Below are 25,339 nucleotides of genomic sequence, written 5' to 3' on the forward strand. Positions count from 1 at the left end.
CTCTCCCTAGCTGATGCTGGTGAATGAGGAGATAGTTAGGAGATACAATTCAGTGCTAATTGAGATTTAGATTTGATTTTTTCTTTCTTGATTCTGTCTACTTAGTAGAAGCTTAGTACAGCTTCCTACTTTTTATTTTCCAGTTAACTTCTTGCCCTTTTCTCCTTTCAAAGATGGAAGTGGCACCCAACATGTACTGACTAAATAGCAAATGGGTGCGAACTGATGCACCCCGTGTTTGCCTCCCTCACTTCTCGTGTTGGGCTGAAGTATTCCTTCTTTTCCTGCTGGAATTAGCACTAAGACAGCTGCCAAAGGTGCCCCTCCTGGCTTGTGGGCTGTATTGATCTGCAGTGTCCAACATGGAGCGTGCTCATGTATTGTCAGATAATGGGAGTTGAATGTAGATAGATAAAGTGCCAACAGCAATTATGCAAAGGCAGTGGCAGCCTGAAGCAGTCTCTAAACGGGGCTTTTTGCAGCTGGATAAGCATCTCAGCTCTGTGGTCATTTTAATGTCATAAATATTGCTTTTAGGAAGGTGCTGCTTGTAAGGGCAAGGCATTATGGGATGTGGGAATTTCCAGTATCACAACTGCTATATATTCCACATGTCCCTGTGTGATACTAGTGACCCCCAAATCTATTTTCCTGTGTTGTGGTTGGCCAGTAGCCTTTAGCAGAATGTGAAGATAAAACAGAGGAATTTATTTTGGGGTTTTTTTAATATATGAATAAATTCCTTCTAAGTTCCTATTTCTGACTTTTTGCATTTATTCTTCAGGATCTATGAGCAGCTGCCAGAGGTGCAGAAGAAGCAAGAGGAAGAGAAGAGAAAAATGGAATACAACTCGTACCGCCTGAAAGCCCAGCTCTACAAAACGGTGGGTGTTCTGCTCAGCTCTTTATACTGCAACACCTTGGGCCTCTTTTGACCTCCAGGTCACAAGCATTATTGTAATATGTACTAAATATTAATTGTGTGGTGGTATTTTGCAACTTCTAGGTAGTTAGGATATATTGGCATTTAATTGGAGTCAAAGCAGTTGAGCCTAGCAAAATGTGGAACAAAAAAATTCCCCTTCCTAACATGAAATCCCTCACCTACACATGATGTATGGGAAATAAAAAGCACAGTCTTGATTAAATCATATAAAAAATGTCTTGTGCAGTCTTGGGTGCAGAACACCGGGATTCTGGAGTGATTTTAAAGAAGGTATTCCATGGCTGCTGGTCTTGCTCTAATGTACCCTTGCTGTAGGTGGGTTTAGCTTACACAATTCACAGCTAACTTTGCAACTGTGGTTAACAAAGCCTGGGGCTGTCATTCTTAATTTTGGTCCAGTGGAGAATTGGGAGTCCTGGTAGTAATCTGTGAATTTAAAGGGCTGTGGATTGCATCATTAACAGTTTGTTAAGCTGATAGCATGGTATTAGCACACAGGCATTGATCAGGCTAACATCTCCTCTGGCAAGCTGTAGAATAAACCAGTATTCCTAAACATGAGTGTGAGTAACTTGAAACCACAAACACTTCTCCAGCAGTTTGAGAACAGTTTCTGTTCTGCAACCAGCAACAGAGCAAAAGTGGAGTTGAGGACTCCAGGATTTTGGTGAGCAGGAGGAGGAGTGAGTGTGGCCCATTTTGCTGGGTTACTCTAAGAATCTGTTGTATGCTGCTTCTGTCCCAGCTAACAGCTACCGCTAATCCTCTTCCTCCTGGCTGTCCAAGTTGTGTAACGTGTTTATCAGACAGACACAAAGCACTGGTTTAATTAATATTAGAAAGATAGAAGAACCCTGTGCTAGAGTCTCACCTGTAAGCACACTAAGTAACAAGGAGGAGAGTTTTCTGTCCCTATGCCCTCCCATGTGCTTGCATCTAATTATCTAATATTTCTGTGTTGCAAGCAGTATCAGTTTATACAGAGTGATGTGATGTGTCCTGATAAAACAGGAGGCCCGTTTGCCCCCTCTGAGAAGGAGCTGTTTTAGGCATCAATATGCATAAGCATTCTCTTAAGACTTAATAAGAACTTATCAGAAATAACAGATTGCAGTACACTGAGGTCCTAACCTGACTTCCCTCCTTGTTCTTTAACCCATAGACCATAAAAGGGCCTTCTGGAGAACTTGGGCAGCAGGCAAGAAACTGTCTTATAAACCTCAGTGATTTCAGGATAAAAAGTTAAAATAATTTTCTCTTCCCCTCTGGATCTTAAGGTTGCATGTTACTTTTAGCCTTGCAACTCTTTCCCCTCTGAGTTATCCTACCAGAGCTGGAATAATAGGGTTAGTTATGTGTTGGGAACTGCAGTAATTGGATTTTAAAAGTCAGGGCTTGTAACACAATGCATTATCCAGAATACCTTCCTAATCTGATTGTGGGTACTTACCACCAGAATTACCGGAATTTGATGCGATGCTTTTGCAGAGTAGTTGGGACACATTTTTTTCTCAGAATCTCCAATGCCAGTCCACTAAGGTCTCAGGAGTTAATGAATGCTGGCAGTTGTTGGCTTGAAATAGCACAGTCAGCTGGAGGCAGAGAGGAAATCGGCTCAGAAGTTTTGTATGTGAGTGTGGTTTTGACTGGAAGAGGGCTGATGATTTACTGCAGGAAATATTGTCACCTTTGTGTCTGCTTTGGTGATGCAGAATAGCTCCAGAGAGTAGCTGCAAATAACAGTGAATGGCTTGCTTAGAATTTGGTTTGTGTGTTGCTGAGGGCATCGGTTTCTGAGCGGATCTGATTGTGCTTGATAAAAAGAACCACAGATTTTGTGGAACAGCTCCAAAGATGACACAGTATTAGGGGAAGAAAGCAGCTGGTACAAAAGCTAGGCTAAAACTGCATGTAGTCCCTGGTTGCATCATTTAAATGAGCATTCTGCTCTCTCCCAGCACATGGAGCTGAACCCTTTGTTGTAGTAGCAAAGTGTGCTTATATCCTGGGTTTACTACATGGTGCTGGGACACTGGTTGCTTCTGTTTCTGACACCGATACCGAAGGAGTAGACAGGGGAAAGTAAAATGAGGTGTACGCCTCACAAACAGCAGTACAGCTGGCTCTGGGGATGGGATTATCCAGCAGTACATGTGTGTGCCTTTTCTACAGGGTGTTGAAGGCTTATGTGTTAGAGATTGTTAAAATTTGGGCAAGGAAGCAATGAATTAAACATGTCCACACAATTCAGTCTGTATAGACACAGGCAAGTGTCTGCTGAAGCGTCCTCACCCTGGAATTTAAAGGCATGTTAGGTGGAACTGCATCTTGATGTATTTTATGAGCTGATGCTTCAGAAGAAAAATGAACACCAGCTTCTTAGAAATGCCTTGCAGGGAGGAAAATAAGACAGACAAAACTGCATGTTTCCAGTGTGAGCAACAGCAGCTACTGTGTAGGACATACTGCTCTCTGGAGGCAGTCTCTCTCACATCATTAGCTGTTGGGAACCAAGAATAATGATCTTAGTGTCCAGGTTGAGTGGTGAGATGAAACACTTTATTTGGCTTAAAATAAAGCCCTGAATTAGGGAATGTATGTGAACAAAATTTACTTACCTTTTGCAAAGTACAAGTGAAAATGCTCACACAGGGTATCTGAAAAGTAAGGGCTGCCAGGGCTTGTTTCAAGGCATTTAGGTGCTGCAGTGGGAGGTGAGGAGAAAATGAAGTAACAGTTCTGTTAGCACTGACTGAGGATGGGATCCTTGGGAGGAACCTGTATGGGCTCATAGATAACTGGAAACTTCCCAAAATTCCTGTGCTAGAAAGTGACTGGGGGTTGCACAGGCATCCTTAATAAAGATATTTAACAGTTTGTAAGGTGAAGATGGCAAAGTTGTTTTTATTGCATGATGCACGTGGGTCTGGGCTGATGTTCTGTCCCAGTATCGCAGCTCTTTTGTACTTTTGATTTCAAATGGAGCATAAAATTATACAAGTCAGATAAGGGAATGGTGCCTGCCCTTTAATTTTGAAAGCTGTATAGTTGGGACAGATCTGTGATGTGAAGGCAGCATAACTCAGAACTCTTTCAACCCCAGTGAATTGGAAATTAATCAGGCAAGTTTATCAGATACAAATTTGTTCCATTACTGAGGCTTTTCCATTAGATGGAGTGAGTCTGTAACTTTTCTAAATTGGGACCATGTGAGAAACCTCCATAAAGGGGATAGCAAAGTTACTAAGTTATGTACTTCCCTCTACCCCTTAGAAAAGAAAAAAAGATAGTGGTATTTGGGAGCATTGCACACTTTTATTTCTGGGTGGGCTACATCCTTTAGAGCCTATGCAAGACAGGGGCCACACGGTGTCACTACCCCAACGGGAAAAGCACAGTGCTTCTAGAGGTGTAAAACTAAATTGCACTTTGCTGCTTTACAGTCATTTGTTTGTTTCTTTGTTATTCCTGCCGTTGGTTACACTTTTTCCTTACTGTCAGCAACGTTTCAGGGTTTTTTTTGTTCTGCAGGTGCTTCCTGGGTGTGGAGCAAGCTGGGTCTGCTTGTTAGGTTGCAAAGGAGCTTGTAAGGCTGTGAAAGGTTTTGTGGTGTGAAGTATTGTGAACCCTTCATTCTGAGGCTTCCTGAAGTACTAGGGACAGAAACCATGCTGGTTCACATCAGCAGCTTTGCTTTTTATGTGTGTGTATGGAAGCAGAGTATATTCTGTATTGGGATGTACACTGTATAGAGTATATGTAATTTATACATACACTGCCTCTGTGTGTGTATAAAGAGCTGAGCTGTGTGATGCATTTGTGTGATGCAAAATGTCTCATCAGGTAATGGCTGTATTGTTCCCACTTCTGTTAGTAACAGATGAGTTGCTCAAAGCTCTTACTTCGTTGTACACTCCTGTAAAGCCATGTCATACATATTCTGTGCTTGGGGATGTCAGTGATCTGCTGGCTGAGCTAGCAGAATGATGTGGAGTTTCATTCTGTGGATTGCCCATCGCCATAAGAAGGGGTCACACTAGAAGGTGCATGGGGAAGAGCAGCATAACAGAGTCAGCATTAGCAGTACTTCAGAGATGCAGTCCAGTGTGGTTTTGGAACTGTCTTCAGATTGGTGGGGTTTGGTCTTTGTTTTTCACTAACTTGTCTGCTTTCTTTGTGGGATGGAACCACCCAGTGTTTGCACCACTCAGTCTCTGAACCTGCTCCAGCATCTCAGTGTCTTTCCTGTAGTGAGGGGCCCACGCCTGAACACAACACTTGAGGTGCAGCCTCACCAGTGGCCACTGCAGGGGTATGGTCACTGCCCTGGACCTGCTGGCCACACTCGTGCTGATACAGGCTGGGCCACCTGGGCACGCTGCTGGCTCGTGTCCAGCTGGCTGGTGACCAATACTCCCAGGTCCTTTTCTGCTGGGCAGCTTTCCAGCCACTCTGCCCCAAGCCTGTGGCACTGCCTGGGGTGGTTGTGACCCAGATGCAGGCCTCAACACTTGGCATTGTTAAACCTCATACAAATAATACTCATCTCTCTTGCTTTATTTTTCTCTTTCAGAAAATCACCAACCGTGTCTTAGGGAGGAAGGTGCCTTGGAACTGATGCAGATCTGTTCACATGAAGGTTGTACTGTGCTTAGCAAACGTCCAGCATAAAGGGGAATGTGATGTTAAAAAGATAATACAGTAAATCCTTGTGCAGAGTATGTTTTGTGGTATTCACTTGTGTCATTTTTGTACTAATATAATTTGCCATATTTAGGAATCAATGATTTGATATGAATTACAGATTTGTAAAGAAGTAGTTTTTGTACTGGTCTTATGGACCTCAAAAGTAAACATAATTTGGAAGTACCTAGTCCATAATATATTTATAATTACCTGGTTGGAATAGCAGTTTTACGTTATTTATTTTAAATTGTTTTTAACGATGATTTTCAAATTCTTATTTCCTATCTCGATGTAGAAAATCTACTTGCAATGTTTTGTACTGCAAAAACCCCTTGAATAAAAAACACCCAGTCAGTTTGTAGTAATTATTGCAGCAGTTGTGAAATGTATCTTCACTGTCTGTATGGACATCATCTGAAGAAACCTGGCTGTAAGCACCTCTTACTCTACCCAGCACTGAACTTAAGAATATACAACCAGAATGGCTGTTCAAACTGGGTGTTACTGGCAGGGAAAGAATGGGAGCATAGTGACTCCACTGACCTTGTGCTTGCTTTGCGCTCTCTGTATGAGCCACATGAGTCTGATCAGAGCACTTTCTTTAGGATGTTGGGAAGCTTCAAGCCTCACTGGGGAGAGTCTCCTTCACTTGGTTAGGTGCTTGCATGCTGACAGGACAGTTGATGGTACACTTGACTACCATCACAGAGGCAAAAGATGAAATCTCGTTTGCCAGTCACAGCTCATATTGTGTATAAACAGGAAGACACCTGAGGAAACCTGAAGTGGGTGTGAACAGTGGTTTCCTCTTATGTGAATGCATTAACTGGTGCAAGGAAATTCTCTAACGGTATGCAGGTTCTGCAGAGGATGAGGCACAGCTCAGACACTTTTATCTCTTGGCTAAGAACTTCACAGACGTTGTTTCACGCCTTGGCTAAGCCATCCAGCAGTGGCGATGGTCCTGCTCTGCCAGTAACCCCTGGACTTCACATTGGGATGTAGTGAATCAAATAAAACAATGTGATTCCCTTGAAGGTCAGTAGAGCTACACTAAATTACACTGCATAAAGATTTGGTGTCGTGTTTTTCAAACAGCATCCTGTGCTTGTGGTACCACGTGGCCAGGAAAGCCAATGGCATCCTGGCTTCTATCAAAAATAGTGTGGGGAGGTGATTGTGGCCCTGTACTCGGCATTGGTGAGGCTGCACCTCGAGTGCTGGGTCCAGTTCTGGGCTCCTCACCATAAGAAGGACATTGAGGTCCTGGAGCGAGTCCAAAGAAGGGCAGCCAGGCTGGGGAAGGGGCTGGAGGGCAAATCCTCTGAGGAGCGGCTGAGGGAGCTGGGGATGTTTAGTCTGGAGAAGAGGAGGCTGAGGGGAGACCTTATCACCACCTACAGCTACCTGAAGGGAGGTTGTAGAGAGGTGGGCGATGGTCTCTTCAGCCAGGTGACAGGAGATGGGACAAGGGGAAATGGCAAGAAGCTGGGCCAGGGCAGGGGCAGATTAGATGTTAGGAAAAATCTCTTCCCTAAAAGAGTTGTCAGGGCCTGGAACAGGCTGCCCAGGGAGGGGCTGAGTCACCTTCCCTGGATGTGCTTAAAAAAAGGGTAGATGAGGTACTTAGGGATGTGGTTTAGCTTAGGATGGGAATGGTTGGACTTGATCATCTTTAAAGGTCTTTTCCAACCTTGTGATTCTGTGCTGTTAAAGCAGTTGTTATATTCTACCCTAGAGTTAAGTATGAAAATACCTAAGTGTAAGATTCTTAATTTATCTGCTCTTACCAGAATAGCATGCAAAGGACCAAACCACCAACCTGTGGTCTAGCATGTCAGAAGCCCACGTATGTTCTAGAAATCTGAGGTTAAGAGCACAGGTTAAAAATAATACAGTGTCACCTCGCTGTGGTAAATGGGCCCAGGGGATGGCTTACCTCTTGTGACCAATCCACTTTTCAAAATTTGGTTTTACCTATTCCTTCTGCTTTCCCTTCCTTGGGATGAATTTGCTTGTGAGTTGCTGCTTTGCTTTTGCTCTTGTGGTGCTGGAAAGCAGCTGTGTGTGCTGCAGAAGGTGCTAAAACTTGCTGGTACAGAGATTTGCCTTGTGGTTCTGACACACACAAACAGACTTTTTCCTTTCAAATTTCCTTAGAAATTCAGTTGTGTTGGAGTCATGATGTGATCTTGCCTCAGTGAGTGCTCTTTTAAAGCTTCTTAAACGTGCTTTTTTTAATGTTTTACTTTGCTTACCTTTGGTAGTCAGTGGTTGCTGTCATTCTGTGAGTTGTTAGATATGCAGCCAGAGAGATGGAGGGAGGAGTAGCTGCAGCTTCTCACTGGGTAGTAATGCTGTAGCAGGTTTCCTTTGCTAAGGGAGAAAGAAGCGTTTGCTTGTGCTGATGATTCTCTGTTCATCATGTATCAGGATGTGTGATCTGAAGATTGTGCCTGGGTGTTTTATGCTGGTCTGGGGCTGCTCAGAGAGTTTACACTCTGCTTTCTGAAACATCGTGAAGCAAACAGTGTGAGGTGGCTTGACATTTCTCCCCAGCAGACTGAGCACCTACAGTTCCAGATGAAATCAAGAGAAATTAAGTCCTGTGTGGCCAGGTTGGAAGGAGACAGATCTCCTCCTCAGACCTGAACTCTGTCAGTGTTATCACCCGTCCTCTTGATTTCATCATGAGGCATACTAGTGAAGCTGACTCATACCCATTCCACCAACATTTTTCGTTGTCATCAGGTCAGATACAGCTCCTGCTTGGTGTGAAGCATCCAATGTTTATAACTCTCTGAGAGGAGATTGTTGACATTTGGAGTCATTGGTTCCAATGTGCAAAGCTCTCCTTTCCAAAAAATTCAGGAAATTATGCTTGTGTTGATTCCGGAGTGGAGTCATCTCTCCTTAATCCACTGCTGCACCAAGGCTTTTAGGGTAAATTCTGCAAATCTTGGGAAGTTTAGAGAAAGCAGACTCTCTTTTTTAACCCTATGGGAGCAGGCTTTTGTTCATTCTTAATCAGAAATGTTCTTTACTCAGTGTTTGCCGTGCTCACCCCTCACCATGATTATTGCATGGGTGCTAAATGCATGGTTGAGCCTCACTGAGAGGCCAGCATCGTAGCTGCTATCACAAGAACTGTGAAAGGGGAAAGACAGTAAGTTGTCTGTAGAAACAGAAAGCAGCTTTGAACACTGTTCATTTGTTCATCAAATACAGTGACTGGTCTTTGGCTTTGGCTTGCCTGTTGATATACTGTCTACAAACTGAGCTTGAAGTGTAATCCTGATGGATGCGTGGGTAGAGGTGGACAAGGCAAGGAAGCAGCAAAGGGGTGTAAAAAAGCCACCTTGTGCTTTGAAAGGTTCCATATTTTAAAACAAGAGGCTTGCTTGCCCTTCAGAAACACCTTCCATTTCCCCCCTTGTGATCATTTCTGCTAGTTCTACCTTTGATATTCTGTCCCAGTGGACCTTTTACAGTAACATGTAAGTCTCTTGGTTCATGATGGGTTTTTTGGAGTCCTCCTTATGAAGAACCAGTCTCAAGTTAGAGGTCTGTTGCATCAGGCAGTTATGGGGTAACGCCTGAGGAGCTTAAGTGGATGCTGTCTGGGATGTGTTCTCTCATTGCTGGTAGCTGGAAAGACTGCCATGGAAACCAATTGCAAGGGTGATGTAAAATAAAATAAATAGTTGAAGTGCACAATTTACTTGGAAAAAGGAAATTCCTCATGGAATACAGTCATGTAACTGTACATTTGTCTAGATATGCCTTGGCCCAGAGCATTTGACCCTTGGAGGACTGCTTCCCTGAAGGACTTTGCTGTCTGCCTTTGTCAGTGGTAAATCTGTTAGTGGCTGTACCTCTTGAGGAACACAACTGAATGACTTTGAAGAGGAGGACACCGAAGTAGGAGGTTTCCCCCTTGCAGAAGCAGGTAAGCTAATCGCTTCTGCTTGTCTGTGAGAGCATCCTGGTTCTTAATTCACTTTTCCTGAAACAACAGCCTAATGAAGAAAATACTTCCTGAATGGCTGTTCATTAGTCCAGATCAAACTTTAATTTGGTAAGGAAGATCTTAATATACTGCTTCCTTGATGCTGTATTTATTAGTTGGCCAGCTGGGCGGCTGTACTGCTGTCAAGCTTAAAAGCGTAACGTGAAGTCATTGGACACGCTCCTTGTAGGCTGGAGGAAGGAATTCAGCTGACCTGCTCTAAATGGAAAAGGCACGGTTCTTCCACACAAGCAAGGTTTGAAAGTCAAACTTTTTATTAATAATTTTCTCCCTACATCAGCAGATAAACTGACTTCTCCAGGCCAAATTAGACCCTCTGGGAGGGTGAATGACCTCGGCGTGACAAATGAAAGCCATGTTGATTAATACACTTCTGGAAGGCACTCAGATTCCACGGTGATGAGGACAGTTGTAAGAAGTCTTGATAGGGGAGAAGAGAATGCTTTTTTAAAAAATGCAATCTGATTTTACTCATGCCCCCACGTGCTGCAGGCCTGTCTCTAGCTTTGTTGGAAGCAGCTTCAAGCTTGTGTTAATGATGTGAATGAGAGCCTGGCCCATTTTCCTTGTGGTTGTGCTGCTACCTCTACCCACTGAATCTGTACATCCCGTGAATCACTGCTGCTGGGGGCTGGCTGCTGGCCTCTGCCAGGTCGTTGAGTCATCTCTGAATGGCCTTGCTCCAGAGAAGAGTAAGTCCCCTGGACTCCAAGACTCGCCTGTTGGATCTGGAGGAGGTGGTGTGCCAGCTACGCTCCATGGCCTCCTAAAAATGCCTGTGTGTGAGGCCACAGGAATTCAGATCCTTGTGTGCAAACTGTCATTTTAATAGGAGATTATGTGAAATTGGGTCTAGGGAGACATTGCTCTTTCGTCTGCCAGGTTATGAACGGTATAGAGCTGTTCTGCTGTGTTACATCAGTCCCTGTCCTTTGCAGAAGGACTCCTAACAGGCTAAGGCTGTTCATGCTGCCAACGCCATGGTGGAAGACCCAAACTGTGGGTGCCTGGGATCTTCTGAACACATCTGTGCTTGTGTGACTCTGTGCTGGTTGCCTCCTTTGTGCCTATGAAGAAGGAGTGCCTGGAAGGAGAGGAGTGTGCTGAAAATAGACACCAAGGGGCTCTCCTTGTCTTTAATTCCGTGGCTGTGAGTGATCCCCTGCCCCTGCTTCACATGTGCTGCTCCTGGCTTACGTTGGGCTGTAGAAATCCCCAACCTCAGCTGCCAGGCTGCGTGACCCAGCTGCAGACCATGGTTGGGTGCCACTGCCTCTGTAGGCTTTTGTCAGCAGAGATATCAAGTGATTGAGGCTGCAGACCGGGGAGGAGCGCCTGTTCCTTTGCACAAAACAGCCATTTATAAGCTGCTCTGGATAACCACCAGCCGTTGCAATCCCCGGCCCTGTGTAGGTCCACGTACTTCGTGGCCAACCGTTACGCTTAGGGAAGCAGAGAGCCTTCTGCCTTCACCTTCCCCCAAGGCTGTGAGCAGTTCACACTGGATGAGAAAGTGAAGGAATGAGGAAAAACGTCACATAACGTGTAGTAACAGTGAAACTATGCTGGGGTGAGGGGCTGCTGGGGAAGAGTGGAGCCTGACTGCTGCCCAGGGTTTCCTCTGGCTTACGGTCCCGACTCTATCCCAGCCTCTGGCTCACCCCTCTGCAGCAGTCCTGGCCACCCACTGCCCTTTCTTGGAAAGACATTTGCAGCCTTCTGCAGCTCTGCGCAGCCTCATGCCCTTGCTGCTGATGGTTTCCTGATGGCTGAAAGCCCTGACACCCGTTTGAACCTCTCCTAGTTGTGTGCCAGGCTGCTGATTTACAACTGCTTTGCTGAGCTTCCATGGAGCTGCCCGGGTCTGAGGACAATGCCTTCTGTTTCTTGCCATGCTTGCCCAGGTTTATTCTTTGCAGTGACTTTTGGAGGTTTTTTTTCAGCAATTGTCCTCTCTTGGAGGTGATGGGACCTGCACAGCCCCTCCATGGTGACCACCTGGAAACTAACAGAGTCCTTCCTGGTGCTTTGCAGAGCTTGACTCAGGGTGTAAGATGCTTGGGAGAGCTTGTGGTGGGAGTGAGGTGTTCCTAAATGCCATTAACCCACCTGAGAAATGCTGCATCTGAGGCTAAGGGGCAAGACTCACTAACAGTGTCCAGATGTTTACATCTGCTGGTTGCATCCCTAGGCCCTGGTAACTGGACATCAATGCACCTTTGAGTGCCAGGAGGGCTCCAACCATGCTCCTGCCATTTACATTTGCCTGTTGTGCTGGGAACCCAAGACCAGTCCCCCGTCCCTTCCTCTCCTGAGCTGTCACCTTGGGCAGGCATGCCCAGGAGTCTGTAAAGCACTCTTGCCTTGCAGCTGTCCCCACTTTTAGAGTAGAATCAGTTGTAAAGCATTAATTGCTAATTATACTATCAATTAACGCTAGTGCTTTGTTAACTATTGATGAATCCTGGCCTTGGGCCTCAGGAGGAGAGTTGGATGATCCCAGAAAAGGGCTCAGTGGGGCCGAAGCAGAGCAGGGGAGGGCACGGTGTGTGTGTGCAGGCAGGAGACTGAGCGGGGTGCCACGCTCTGCGCCCCGATGGCGCCCATCTCCCCTTAGAAAATCATCTTAATTAATGCCTGCGGCCTGCAGCCAGGGCTGCAGAGACATCCCTGCGCCCTTGCCCCGATGGGATGCAGGGCGTTGTTTTAACTGCCTCCTCTCCGCCCTGCGCAGGCAGCCTCTCAGCACCCCCTTGCCCGTCCCCCGCCCGTCCCCCCCCGGCTGCGGCGGGATGCCTCGGCGGGGGGAGCCTGGGAGCAGCCGCCTTCTCCTGCGATCTGGTTTTCATTAAGCGGCCCGGCCGGGGCCAAGAAATACAGCAATAAATAAAGGCGAACAATGCCGGCCCCCTCCCTCCAGCCGCCCCCTCCCGCCGCCCAGCCCAGCATCCAGCCGGGCGCCTGGGAAAAGGGGGCTCCGGCCGCGGGCGAGCGGGGCCGGCTGGGGCGAGTGAATGGAGCTGGCGGGGGGAAGCCGGACGGAGGGGAGGGGATCCGACAGCATAAGAGGGGAGGGCAGGGCCGGCGGCGGCGAGCAGAGGCGGTGACAGCCCCGGGGAGAGCCGGCATGGCCGGGCGGGCCCCCCGCAAGCGCTGCGGCCAGGGGGGCTGTGGTAACTTATCGGGGAGCCGCATCTTTCTGGGGTTGCTGCTGCTGCTTCCCGGACGGGGGGATGCTTCTGGACCGCGAGGTAAGGGGCAGGGGGGAGGGCGAGGGAGAGGCGCACCCCAGGTTCAGCCTGCGGGGAGAGGGATGGTGGTGATGGGACCCCGGAGTATGCGGGAAAAGAGGGGGTGCGGGTCTGGAGTTGTCGCGTTGTTGGGCTTGGAGCTGAGTAAGTTGTGGGCAGTGCTCCCTCCTTTTAGCCCCATTGTCCTGCTGGGGATGTGTCCCCCAAATCTCCCCTCTCTGTGGGGCCCCCCCAGCCCCATCCCAGCACTGCCTGGGCCAGGCCGGCTAGACTCTGCGCTATGACTCTATATGGTCTGGTTGGGATGGGAGAGCTGGGGCCAGCTGCCCCCCCCCCCCGCCCCGAACAGCAGGCACCCCTTGTCTCCCCATCCCCTGCCTCCCTTGGGTCCCCACAACGTCCCAGCTCCGGGTGGCGGCACCTTGAAAGGGACTGAGGGCGGTTTGCACTCCTAACGTGTGTTTTGGGGTGAAACTTGGCTTTTTCAGTTGTTGAGGAAATGCATTAGTTTCCCTAGAGGTTCCTATGGCTTTCCAAACAGGAGGAGCAGAGGGGTTGCCAGGTTGGGTTCAGCCTCTTGTAGTTTCTCTTCTCCATTCCTAATTCCTTCCACGGCCCCCCCAGGAAGCCAGAGCTGATGCTTCCCCCTCCACAAAGCACTCTCTCTGTTAGTACATTTTTGACTTGAGCTTTGCTGAGTTCCCTGCTGCTGCTGAGAAGTTTTCCAGCAACTCCGAGAGCCCCGTGCGGGCTGCGTGCTTGGGAGAGGGACGGGAAGGGTGGGGGGAACCAGAGCCCTCTGTTTGGGTTGAAGAGGAGAGGGGGATCAGATGGGAAAGCTGCCAATGCAGGGCTCATTTTTGGGCTTGGGCATCCCCCAAAATGCAGGGCTGCCCAGCTGCAGTGGTGCAAACACCCCAGATGCCAAAGCAACGCCGCTCCCGACACAGCATTTCCCAGACAGGGCCGAGAATGAGTGTGTTTTCTAGGGAAAAAAGAAGGAGGGGGGGGGTGGGTATTCATGGGAAACCCCTCCTGTGCTCTGTGTGGGTTTATTTGACTTAGATTTTTAAGGCTCCATCTCATGCTCAGTCTCAGATTCCCAGCGAGAGCTATAGTCAAAACAGCACAAAGCTTAATATAATAACCAAGAGGGTTTTATGATGTGGCCTGAAGCCCAGTCCAGAGATCCCTGCAGATCAGCCGCCCCTCGTGTCTCATCCTCTCCCTAGACAACATGGGAGAAAGAGGAGCTTCCAGCGAGCTGGGAGCTGCAGGGTCTCTCTGCCCTTCTCCCTCCATGGCAGCCAGAGAAGAAAAATCAGGGGCTTTTTATTTTACCCCTTTCTCTGAAACGGGAAGGCAGCAAACCCAGCCAGAGCTGCCCACGCTTGGCCACTGACTGTGTGGTGGCTGTGCCTCAGTTTCCCCAGTGGAAAATGAGGCTTATATATGGTTGGGGAGTTGGAGGTCCTCGCCAATGCTGTTGGAGGAGGTGAGGAGAAAAGAGCTGGGATCGTGCCACCACCTTATCTGCAGTTATTCCTGGAATCTGATTAAATGCTGTATATAATGAAGGCTGATTAAATGCCACTGTGTGATAGTGCCAGGCATGTCCTGGGGCCTCATGGGGTAGATGGGCTGGGTTGAGGAGCTCCATCACTTTAAACACTCAATCTGCAGTTCCTGACCAGTAACTTCATGGGTTTTTTTTTTTTCTATTCCTTTTTAAAATTTTTTTTCATTTCAATAACTTCATCATTCCTCCAGCCAAACCCCCCAGCTCGTTGCACGGGGAACCAAAACAAGGATATAAAATTCTAAAGCTGTAAGCCCTGTTATTCCACTCCCTTAGTAAATAACTTCGCCCTTTGCTGGGGAAGGTTACAAGATTTGAGCTTTCACTGACAACATTTGGCTTGGCAAGGTGGTCCAGCCCTTGACACTGTTGCTAGATCTCATCCCCTCTCCTCAGCATCTTTGGATTTCATTGTTTTGCCCTTGGTGTTGCCTGGGCTTAAGTCATCAGTAGCTGCTCACCCTGCTGCAATCAAATCCAGCCACATTGTTCAGGAGGAAAAACATCTTAGAAAGTCTGCCCGTCTCTAACCGAGCCAAGGAATTGCTTGTGCTGCTCTGCCCGGGGGAGTTGGGATGGCTCAGAGAAACCCATAATGTGCTGCAGCTATTTTAGCTTCTCTGCTCCCTGCTCCAGCCCAGTTCTGCCTGGAAAGATGACGGCTCCATTTCTGGGTGATGGCACCACGCTTCCCCATCCCCTAAATGATGACAGTCGATGGTGTCAGAGCATAAAGCCAAAAATATAGAAAAAAAACCCCAACCCCAACTGCTGTTTGGGTGAGTGGGGAGAGGTGGAGTGGGCAGGAGGATGTGCTGCTGCCTGCGCAGCCCCTGCCCTCACCCTGCTGCTTGTAGGGGTTTGCTGGGGCTGGTTGGTGATGGCTGGGATGTGAGCAGGGCCAGGGTGGTGCCACCCATCTACCAGCTGCTTCTCAAGGGTGGGTTTCAGGAAATTTAGGCCATTGCTTTGGGACCTGGGTGGGCAGCAATGCCCCTAGGAAGCCTCCAGGAGCAATGTTGGGTCAGGGATGTGGGTGCTGGCCTGTGGAGGGGCAATGGTTTGGTTTTCTGCTGGTGTTCTTCCCAAGAAACACCTAAGAGGTGGCTCTGGATGTTGACCAGAGTCCTCAGCTCTGTCCCTTCCCTCCATTTCTCTCTTGACGTGGCTGCAGAGATGCTCCCACTCTCAGGAACTTGAGAGGCCTCTTTGTGTGCTCACCACGTCTTCTCTTTCCCAGGGCCACCATCCCATGGAGAACAGGTCACCCCACACTGGCTCCTCAGGGGCCGTGCCAGACGAGCTGTCAGCCTGGATGAGAAGGTAAGGGCAGAGGTGGCTCCTCTCCCCAGTACTGCACGGCCGGGTCCTTCGCCTGGAGGTCTTTGTGGTGGGGCTTCGATGGAGATGTGGAGTTTGCAGGACCCAGGAGCAGGTTGTTGAGTTTGCAGGAGGACCCATTATCCCCTTTGGGTGATGAACAGGGAGAGCAGAGGGTTGGACAGTGAACTAATTAAACGTGGTCCTAAGCGTTGGGCCGTAGGAAGGATGACCAAGAGAGGAAAGGAGTTGGTTGCTTTGGAGAGAGGAGGTGGAGGTAATTCATCAGCCTGATGGTTTGGACAGGACAGACAGACTGACCAACAGTATTTGCTAGCAGGAAAGTGCTGTGGTAGTTAGGAGTGATGTTCTCCTGCAGAGGAGCTAGGCATGGGCTGCGTGGCAGAGAGGACGGCTCTTCCTGGGGCTGCTCTGCTGGCCATCACACCCTTCCTCTGCCCCAGCCATCTCCAAATCCACTTTATGAGATGCCTGTGGTGACCCTTGCCTGGGTTTGGCGCCTTGCCCAGCTCTGGGGTCAACTGGTTCCACAGCTGCCTGTCGGTCACAGCAGCTGGTCCTTGTACCCAGCAGCTGGGAGGGTCTCAGGGGCTGTGGTCTCCTTTGAGGCAGATCGAATAGCTTCTCAGCACAAGCACCAGTGTGGATAGTTGTGGGAAATGGTTCTGTTTTGGAGCTGAGCAGATTCACTACTGAGAAGATGCAGTGCTGGGAAGTGACCTTCTCTAGTGGCATCTCCCTGGAGCAGGGGCTGAGGATGCAGCTTTGAAGCTACCCAAGATGCCTCTAAGTGACACCTCCTTGGTCCAGGCAGGAGATACGGAGGGGAAAAGTCATCCCCACTTCCTGGCAGTGAAAGCTGAGGGTGGATTTCTGTTGCCCTCCCTCCTCCAAGGGGCTGGACAATGCCTTTTCCCCAGGGCAATCGGGAGCGTCGCTCCCATCATCCCAGGCTGCTGGGAATTGTGATTCTCTGATAGCTGAAATAGCTGTTGTGTTTGGGATGCTGTGGTCAGCCCCCAGAAATGTCCCCTCCCTTTCTAGTGGCCCTGGATCTGTCTATATTTAGGTTGGAGGGCACTTCAGATGGGGACGTGTGGCAGCGGGAGGTTTATTTATGTTCTCACTAACAGGCTGCGGGGTGGGGGCAGATCCAGGGTGTGCAGGGGGTCTGCCAGTCACTGGGAGACCCTGGGGCTGGTGGGGCTGGGATGGCCACCAGCTGGGCCAGGTCCTGGTGTGTTTCCTGCCATTGCTCTGGCTGGGCTGGCTCCAGCCAGCCCGAAACAAGGAGGCTCCTGTTCCTTGCAGGGGGGGAAGGCGGTGAGAGGGAGGGTGGTCGCAGCCAGGAGTGGGGGAAGGATGGTGGCAGCCAGAGAAAGGATGGGGTAGGGGCTAGTGGGCTCCCCACCTGCAGTCGTGGTCCCAGACTGGCTTGTTTTGTCCTGGTACTGCTGACCTGTGTATTTTTAGGACCAATTTAGTCCTCCCTATCCACGCCCTGTCTCCTCCTGCCCTCTAGCAAAGATCCTGGAAATAAATTTGGCTGCGTGGTTGCCACCAGCCTGCTCTGTTTGTCCAGGCACAGCTGGCTTTTGGGGTGGGAGCCTGAGATGAGACAACATCTGAGCATGTGCAAGGATGGGTTCGAGCATGGTGACCCCTATGAGGCTCCTCTGTCCCTTCCCAGGGGGCTGCTCTTCCACTGTCAGGATGCTGTGGGGGTGGCCTGTGCCTCAGTCCCATAGCAACATCACCCTGTCTCCTTTCCCACTTCCTGGAGGAGCAAGGTTGAACCAGTGGGAAGAGGAGGATGCTGGTGGTGGCCCTGTGGTCCCATCGTGGGCGGGCTTAGAGGGGGGGGCTGGACCCTGCTTCCCCCTTCTCCACCCTCCTTTCTCCTATTGTTTGGGGCTGAGCTCCCTGCAGGCTTCTCTGCTCCTGGCACACATGGAAGTGATTTTGGAGAGGCTGGGCAGGAGGTCGTGGGGACCCTGATTGCAAACAGCTCCCTCATGGCTGCTGGCTTGGGGTGGGATCCTGCCCTGCTGTTGCTGGCATCTTCCTCTCCCTGCACCCTCTGCCAGGCTTGGGCACAGCATGAAGGCTGCCAGAGCTGCCAGCGGACTTTTCCAGCCCTAGGGAGCTCCCTGGGGACCCACCTGGTGCTGCCAGTGGCATTCCCTGCCCTACTTCTTGCCTTTGTAATGGCTTTTTCCCAAGCATGGTTCATCCCTGTGGTGGTTTTAAACTGCCAAGGGGGTTAGGTTGGGTGTAGGGAAGAAATGTTTTAGTGTGAGGGTGGGGAGGCACTGGCACAGGCTGCCCAGAGCAGCTGTGGCTGCCCCTGGGTCCCTGGCAGGGTTCAAGGCCAGGCTGGATGGGGCTTTGGGCACCCTGGGCTAGTGGAGGGTGTCCCTGCCAGTGACAGGGTGGCACTGGTGGGGGCTTTGAGGTCCCTTCCCACCCAAACCGGTCTGGGGTTCTGTGATTCTATAACTCTCAAAGACTGAGGCAGAAGTGCCCTTCAGCCTCTCTCCAGGTGTCTCCTGGCACCCCATCACTGTCCAGGAACACACCTTGGCACCAGTGCAGCATCCTTCCCCACACACCCTGTGATCATCTGCTGAGTCCCTGGAGCTGCCAGTGTCTGTGCTGGGATGTGGCTGCTTCCTTCATTCTCTGACAAACATGGTGGAGCAGCATCCCTGCTGTGCAGTACCATGCCCCTCCCTGCAGTGCTGGGCCCTCCCTGGGAGCATCACATCCCTCTGGGGTCACAGCCCTGCTCTGGGTGGAGGAAGGGAGGGGACCTGTGGTTTGGGGCGAGTTGCAGGTGCTGAGGACATGCACTCCTGCAATCTGTTTCCTGCAGGGAAGCCCTTTTCCCTTGGCAACGTGTGGCAGAACTGAGCCAACCCTGACATGGTCCCTGAGCCAAGTTTGCTTCAACATGACCAAAATCCTGCCTCTGTCTCCAAGGCCTGGATTGTCCTGGTTTCCCCAACTCCCCTGGAGCAGCCTGTCCCCAGGATGCTTTTCTAGTGAGCAGCTGGACTGACAGGCTCATCCTTGAAGGTCTCAGATCCCCAGCCCCATGTGCATTTAAGATAAGGCAGTGCAGTCCCCAAGCTGCTCTCTTCAGTTCCCATCTCTGCTCCTGGGATCCAGCTGCCTGGGGAGAGGACCTGACTCAGCAATGATACTCCAGCTGCAAAACCCATCCCCAAATCCTCTATGGACCACCTCCTGGTAACTCTGATCCCTGTCTCCCTCATTGCATCCAGGCTTGCCTGTGCTTATTTAGGAAACGGGGTTTGTGGGACCTGCCTGAACGTGGCTTTTGGATTTTGGCTTCACTAGTGATTTTCCCAAGGAGCTCAGAGCTCTCTGAGCCCACCCCCTGGGTGAGCTGTTCTGTGGGGCAGTGGGAGCTTTCCAGCAAGGGTGGAGGAGGAGGGAGCCTGGGCTAGGTGGATGGCCAGGAGCTGTGAGGGAACAAAGATCACCTTACCCTTCAAAAAGCAACACAAAGCCCTTGGCCTCAGCTCCTCTGCAAACATCACTGTGTTTTCTTCTGGTCAGTGGATTGAAAAAGAAAAATAAGACTTGAGCTCAGCCCAGTGGGTCTTCTGGGCTGCTCAGGGGCTGGGTCCCAGCCAGGGCAGACTCATCCCAGCTGCTCTTCGCCTCTCCCAGCCCAGCTCCTCGTGGGACTGGCTTTGCTGGGGTGTCCTGAAGAGGGGCCACCGCCTCCACATCCAGCCAGGTCCCAGGGAAGATGGTTCCTGTAGCCTGTGGAAGGGACTGCTGTGTCCTTTCCTGCTGGAGAAACAGGGTGGTGGTGTTTTGGTCAGGGAGGAAAATGCTGGAGACCAGAAAGGTGCTGGAGCCTGGCATGCTGATGGAGTCTGATGTGGTGCTGGAGCCTGGCTGTTACTGGAGCCCAGGGTGGTGCTGGAGCTCAGGGTGATGCTGGAGCCTGGGATGATGCCAGAACTCAGGAAGATGCTGATCCCTGCTGATTCCTGGGGCACAATGTCTTGGCAGGCAGCTCTTGGGGACCCAGTAGCCTGCTGGTTAGGCTCAAGGCAAAATTATCAGCGGTTAATTGATGCAATGACCTTTCCTGGCCTTAGACCGGTTATTTGACTCCTGCCAGGCTCCTGTGGTGCTCACACCCTCCTTCTCCCTTATTTTTTTACTGCTATTTATTTCTTCCTTTGGGTGCTGAGCTGTTTTCCTCCCATCCCAGCTGAAACCAGAGTCAGCCCCTGCTCCTGTCACCTTTCCCTGTGCTCTCAGGAGAAACTGAGGCACGGGGTAGGGCAGAGCTTGCAGGGCATCACCTGGCAGGGCTCAGACACAGATCCCTTCACTGGTGGTTTGTTCTCTGGTCTTTTGGTGAGCCTGGGAGATGGGATGGTGCTCGCATGGGGGGAGCTGTGAGTGCTGGGATAACCCTGTGCACACACGTGGCCCTTTAAGACTGCAGCTGGGAAAGAGCATTTTGCCAGGAAAGGCCCTTAAGTCAAGGCAGGGAGTAATTGCTGGGGAATTCAAAGCTGGGAAGGAGCTGGCAGGGACGTGGAGCGGGAGGAGGAGAAGAGGAGATGGGCTGTGGGGAGAGGGCATTAGGGGAGAGCAGAGAGAGGGGGAGAAACAGGCTTGAAAAATGGGGAGTGTGAGGCAGGGGAAAGAAGGGAAACGGCAAGAAAAATGTCCAGACCATGTTTGGCCAAGGAGTTGATGTTTGGATAAGATCATGTTCTAAAAATACAGCCCATTCCCACCACTGCTGAAGGAGGGGAGCCCTCTGCCCCGGGCTTCCTCCTCCCCACATGGCGCAGGGCCCCTGGCCGGGCCTGGGCCCGTGGCTGTGCCGAAGGGGCTCGCTGGGAAGCGCTGGGGCCTCAGGCTCCCCTCGCTTTGCCGTTGTTTTTATTTTAAAGCACTGTGTCTGCTCTCCTTTTTTGGAGCTGGGAAGACAGTGTTGGAAGAGGAGGGCGGGTTTGGGGGGGGGTTGGGGGTGGATTTGGCCAACCCGGCTCCGTCACCATGTCCCTGCGCTGCTGTCCTGGGGAAATGGGGCCATAAGGGCTCAGATCCCCAGGTCTCCCTGGGACCAGAAGCATCCCCAAGGCCAGTTTGAGCAGCTTAATGGGGCTTCTCCATCCCTAGGGCTCAATTTGGGGGCAATCTACAGGAACACTGATCCTGGGAGCACAAGCCCCGTGTCCTGGGATGCAGCAGCAGTGGTGGAACCCTGAAATGCTTTGTCCCACCATGCCCCTTGTAAGCATGATGGTCCCCAGGATGGTGGCCCTGGGTACCCAGGGCATGGTGGAGGAGGCAAGGTTGCAAAAGGAGCAAAGCCTCGCTGGCTGTGTCCATAGGGATGAGAGGGGACAGCAGGATTTGGCCTCTGTTTTAGCCCAGGCTGGGAATTGCACCCTGCTGCATTCCTGCTGACTGGCTGCAAATCCCTGATGCTAAAAGCAGCCCAAGGCAGAGCCCTGAGGGGACAGATCCTTCCTCTCCTCTTTCCCTCCAGAGCTGGGGAAGCCTCAGGTCTGAGGGCTGGCAAACCGTTGGGCTCTCTGACTCCACCATGGATGAGGAGGGACTGAGCAAGGGAGACAGTCAGCCATGGCCCATGGACCATAAACAGAGGCAGAGCGATGCTCTGGAGTTGGGGACAGGGTGTGGGGACACCAGGGGAGGGCAGCACTTAGGGCTCCAGCCCGTCGTGTCACATGTGGATGAGCCATGCTGGTGGGGGTGCCTACATAGGGTTCCCCTTTAACACACACACACAGCACCCCCTTCCCCCCGCCCCCCAAAAGGGAGGGAGTTGACCAGCTACATCCCGGGTGTCCTGGGTTCAGCGTGGATAGGGTTAATCCTCACCAGAAGCTTGGGGGAGGGAGGGGTAAGGAGTGTGTGTGTGTGGGGGTACACGACCACCCAACACACAGGCAGGACGGTGACCCAAAGGGGTATTCCATACCATGAGTGGGGAAAGGGCATGTGGTTTGGGGATGACTCTGGACCGTTCTCCTCTCTGCCCCCATTCTCCTCCCCATCCTGCCAGGGGGGGTGTGTTTTTGGCAGTGCAGCTATCCAGTGCCTGGCTGGTGGCTCCCTATTTCCATACCCCACAGGGGTGCACGCAGGTGCCAACCCACCCAGGGACCAATCTCTGCAGTGTCCAGCTCCGGATCTCCAGTGGGATGGAGCCAGGGTGATATGGAGTGCTCTGCTGGAGCAGCTCTCTCTGGTGGGAGAGGATGTTGGGGTGCTCAGGATGGTGCTCCTGATCCCGTACCCCACATTGGTTCTCTCTTGCTGCTGTTTGCTGGGGGAGCTGCCAGCAGAGTTGGGGTTTGGTTTTCCCCCAGCTCTGGCAGGGTGAATCCTGGTGTGAATCCTCATGTATCTGCTGCTATTCCTGGGAAATGGAGCAGGAGGGTTTATTTCTCACCTTCCATGGGCTTGTAGCAGGGGGTGGAGTAGGTGGAGTGGATCCATGGAGAAGGATCTGGGATGCGCCCCGAGCTGGGGAGCAGAGGAAGGTGCTGAGGACAGGGATGGGCAGAGGAGATGGTGTCTGGTGGGAACAGGGCAGGGTGCCCCACTGTCCATTGGCAGCTTGAATCGAGGGGCTGAGCTTTCTGGAGGTGAGAGGTGGTGTGATTCAGAGTGGGATGTCCTCTGAAGAGGAGCTGGAGATGCTCAGGGGCTTTCTGGCCACCACCCCTGTCCTGAGACACTATGCTCTTGCTGCTCCTGCTGCTTTTTTGGAGTTGGAAAAGCAGGTCTGTCTTTTCTAACCCCTCCTCTCCTTTGCTTTCTCCATAGGTGCCAGCGCCTGCCCAGGCAAAGGTGGCTGTGATGGCCGAGGGCAGAGAGCTCATCCTGGTGCTGGAGAGGAATCAGTAAGTGTTGGAGCTGGGGAAGGGGTGTGGGGTGCCCCTGGCATGGTCCCACCTGGAGCAGTAGTATCCCAGCCACCCTCTCCCAGCTCTCCTGCCTGCAGAGGAAGGGACAGCCAGGCGTGGCTTCCTGCCTGCTGCGGCTGATGTAGCAGTTTGGGCTGAAATGTTCCCTTTTTCCACTGCTCACAGTCATGCCACACGACAAACAGCTTTGGCTCAACGCTGCAGAGCAGGATCCAGTGTGGGTAGAGGTGGTGTGGGGTGCTTAGAGCACGGGGATGTGCCAGGCAGAGGCTCAGTGGGATGGGGGTGCTCTTGGGCTGCCACGCTGCTGGTGGGGCTGATCCTGTGAGGTCTTTGGAGGTATCACATGGTGACTTCTGGCAGTGATTTGGAAACCCCTGCTGCTCTCCTGCTGGGCTGCTCTTGGGGTTGGCAGCTTGGCACTGTTCCTGGGTGTCCTTGCCTTGTAGCCTTGCTCAACCCTTTCTGGGTTTCTCCTTTGGTTTGGCTTGAATGCCGGTGCCAGCAGCATCTGTCCCACATGCCACTCATCCAGCCTGGAGTCCCCTTGTGCTGGAGCAGGGAGAGCAATTGTCTGCATCTCCTGCCCTGCTCTCTTTGCCCCTCTCCCCAGGACCTCATGGCATATGTTCCTTTGTGGGTTTTGGTCCCTCCTGATGCCCGGTGGCCCCATGGTGGAGTAGGGCAGAATGCTGATCTCTGCAGGACCAGCTTCTGCTTCCACTTCTGCTTCTCACCAGCAGCTGTGGGAGGCTTGTGCCTGGCAGAACCCTCTTCTTGCTGCGGTTTGGGTACAAAAGCCACCACCATGAACAACCCTGATGCCAGGCAGCAGGTCCCAGCAGGTCCTTTGGTGTGTGGGAAAGAGAACTTGGGGTGTTCTCATACAGGACTGTCCGTGGCACCTAGGACCACCTGTAGCACCCAGGACTTTCCATAGCATCAAAGAGGATCCAAGGCACATGGGACAGTCTGTGGCACCCAAGATAGTCCATGGCACTCAAGATCATCCATGGCACCCAGGATAATATGTGGCATCCAAGAGCATCTGTGGGACTCAGGACTACCCATGACACCCAGGACAGTCCTTGACACCCAAGACATGGCAACCAAGAACTTCCATGGCACCCAGGACCATGTGTGGCCCCCAAGGCAGTCCATAGCAGCGAAGAGCATCTGTGCCACCAAAGGCAGTCCATATGGCACCCAGGATAGTCCTTAGCACCCAAGACTGGCTGTACCTGCTGGTTGTGTCTACTGGTTGGATCAATTCTGTCCTGGCTATCTACACTGCTGTCTTGTGCCAGCTGACAGGGCCACCTCAGCCCTGCTAGCTCATGGGCCAGTGAGGCCATGCCAGACCTCAAATCTTCTTTCTTCTTGTACTGGGATGTGGTTGGTCCCCAGAACCATCCCTTGTGGTGTCCTGCCCTTGTGCTGGAGGAGAATACCCATCTCCTTGCCCTTCTTTCCCTGGGGCTCTTGGTCCTTGGCCTGCCCTGGAGAGGACATCCCAGTGGTCTGAGCTGTGCTGGGACTCACTGTGGCCCTGGATGGGATTCACTGTGCTCCTGGTTCAGGGGGTGTTGTCTCAACCTTCCCAGTTCCTCCTATTCCTCAGAAATGGTGTGGAGGCTTTTGTAGCTCTGCTGTCCTCAGCTGACTCGTCCCCATCCCTGTCCCCTTCCTGTGTGGGCAGCTGCCTGTCTGCCCACCCTTGTGCTGGCCGGGCACTTGCCTTGCCAGGCAGCCCGTGGGTCCCTTTTTCCAGGACCCAGGGTGAGCTCCTGTCTCCTTTCTCTGATGTAAGTGGAGTTCCTGGTGCCAGGCACCCACTCACAGATGGGCTGGGAAGACAGGAACATGCCCACAGCGACATTTTTGGGGCCAAACTGGTTGCAAAATAGAAACTAAGAGGCGGGAGGGCTATTCTGGGGCCGACCGCTCGGTTGTTTTCTTCTGCAGCAGAATAAACCCCTGGGATGGGGCCAAACCCCACGAGCTGAGGGCCAGACAGTCAGAGAGGGAGAACCCAGCCTTTCTTTGTCCTTCTCCAGGTGGCCAAGACCTCTGTGTGCAAGCTGCCCTTCTCATGGGGGACCTGCCACCCCCACGGCAGCTCCAAGCTCACGGTGGTGTGCCCATCACTGTGGCATCTGGGCAGGGTGGCACAGATTTGGATGGTGGGAAAACCCTTTGTCCCCTCCTCTTCTTTCCCACCACCTTGTGGGGTGATTTCAGTCTCAGTGCCCCTGTCTGCTCCCTGAGCCCTGTGCGCTTACTGGTTGCAAACTGGGATCTGGCTCTTCCCCACATCAGGGAGCTGTTGTTCAGCACGGGATGGGGCTGTCACAGGTGGCTCCAGGACTGGCCTCAGTAGGGGATAGCCAGCAGCTGGGGGGAAGCTGAGGCACATGGGGTGAAGGCAGAGGGGGTGGGACTCCTGGCACTGTTGCTGGGGTGCTGTGTCAGAAGCATCACCCTTGCTGTGCTGTGGGAGAGGTGAAGTGATGTGATCAAGGTCAGAGACTCCAAAGCTCCTGC

General features: G+C 51.6%; 2 protein-coding genes across 2 annotated transcripts in view; both read left to right on the plus strand.

The window, feature by feature from the left end:
* Positions 1-5,987, plus strand: part of ALMS1 (ALMS1 centrosome and basal body associated protein) — a gene marked incomplete at its 5' end in the record, with an annotated part of 71,355 nt that extends 65,368 nt beyond the window's left edge. Inside the window, 2 exons of the mRNA XM_084263284.1 lie at positions 785-884; positions 5,520-5,987. Of these exons, the coding sequence (XP_084119410.1) occupies positions 785-884; positions 5,520-5,564 (145 nt within the window). The 3' untranslated portion in view covers positions 5,565-5,987. The remainder of the gene's footprint in view (positions 1-784; positions 885-5,519) is intronic.
* Positions 5,988-12,789: 6,802 nt separating this feature from the next.
* ADAM33 (ADAM metallopeptidase domain 33) overlaps positions 12,790-25,339 on the plus strand; it is a gene marked incomplete at its 5' end in the record, with an annotated part of 28,144 nt that continues 15,594 nt past the window's right edge. Inside the window, 3 exons of the mRNA XM_084263455.1 lie at positions 12,790-12,913; positions 15,733-15,815; positions 22,695-22,771. Coding sequence (XP_084119581.1) covers positions 12,790-12,913; positions 15,733-15,815; positions 22,695-22,771 — 284 coding nt within the window. The remainder of the gene's footprint in view (positions 12,914-15,732; positions 15,816-22,694; positions 22,772-25,339) is intronic.

The sequence above is a fragment of the Gallinula chloropus genome (genome assembly GCF_964237585.1).
Source record: "Gallinula chloropus genome assembly, chromosome: 4".
Classification (NCBI taxonomy): domain Eukaryota; kingdom Metazoa; phylum Chordata; class Aves; order Gruiformes; family Rallidae; genus Gallinula; species Gallinula chloropus.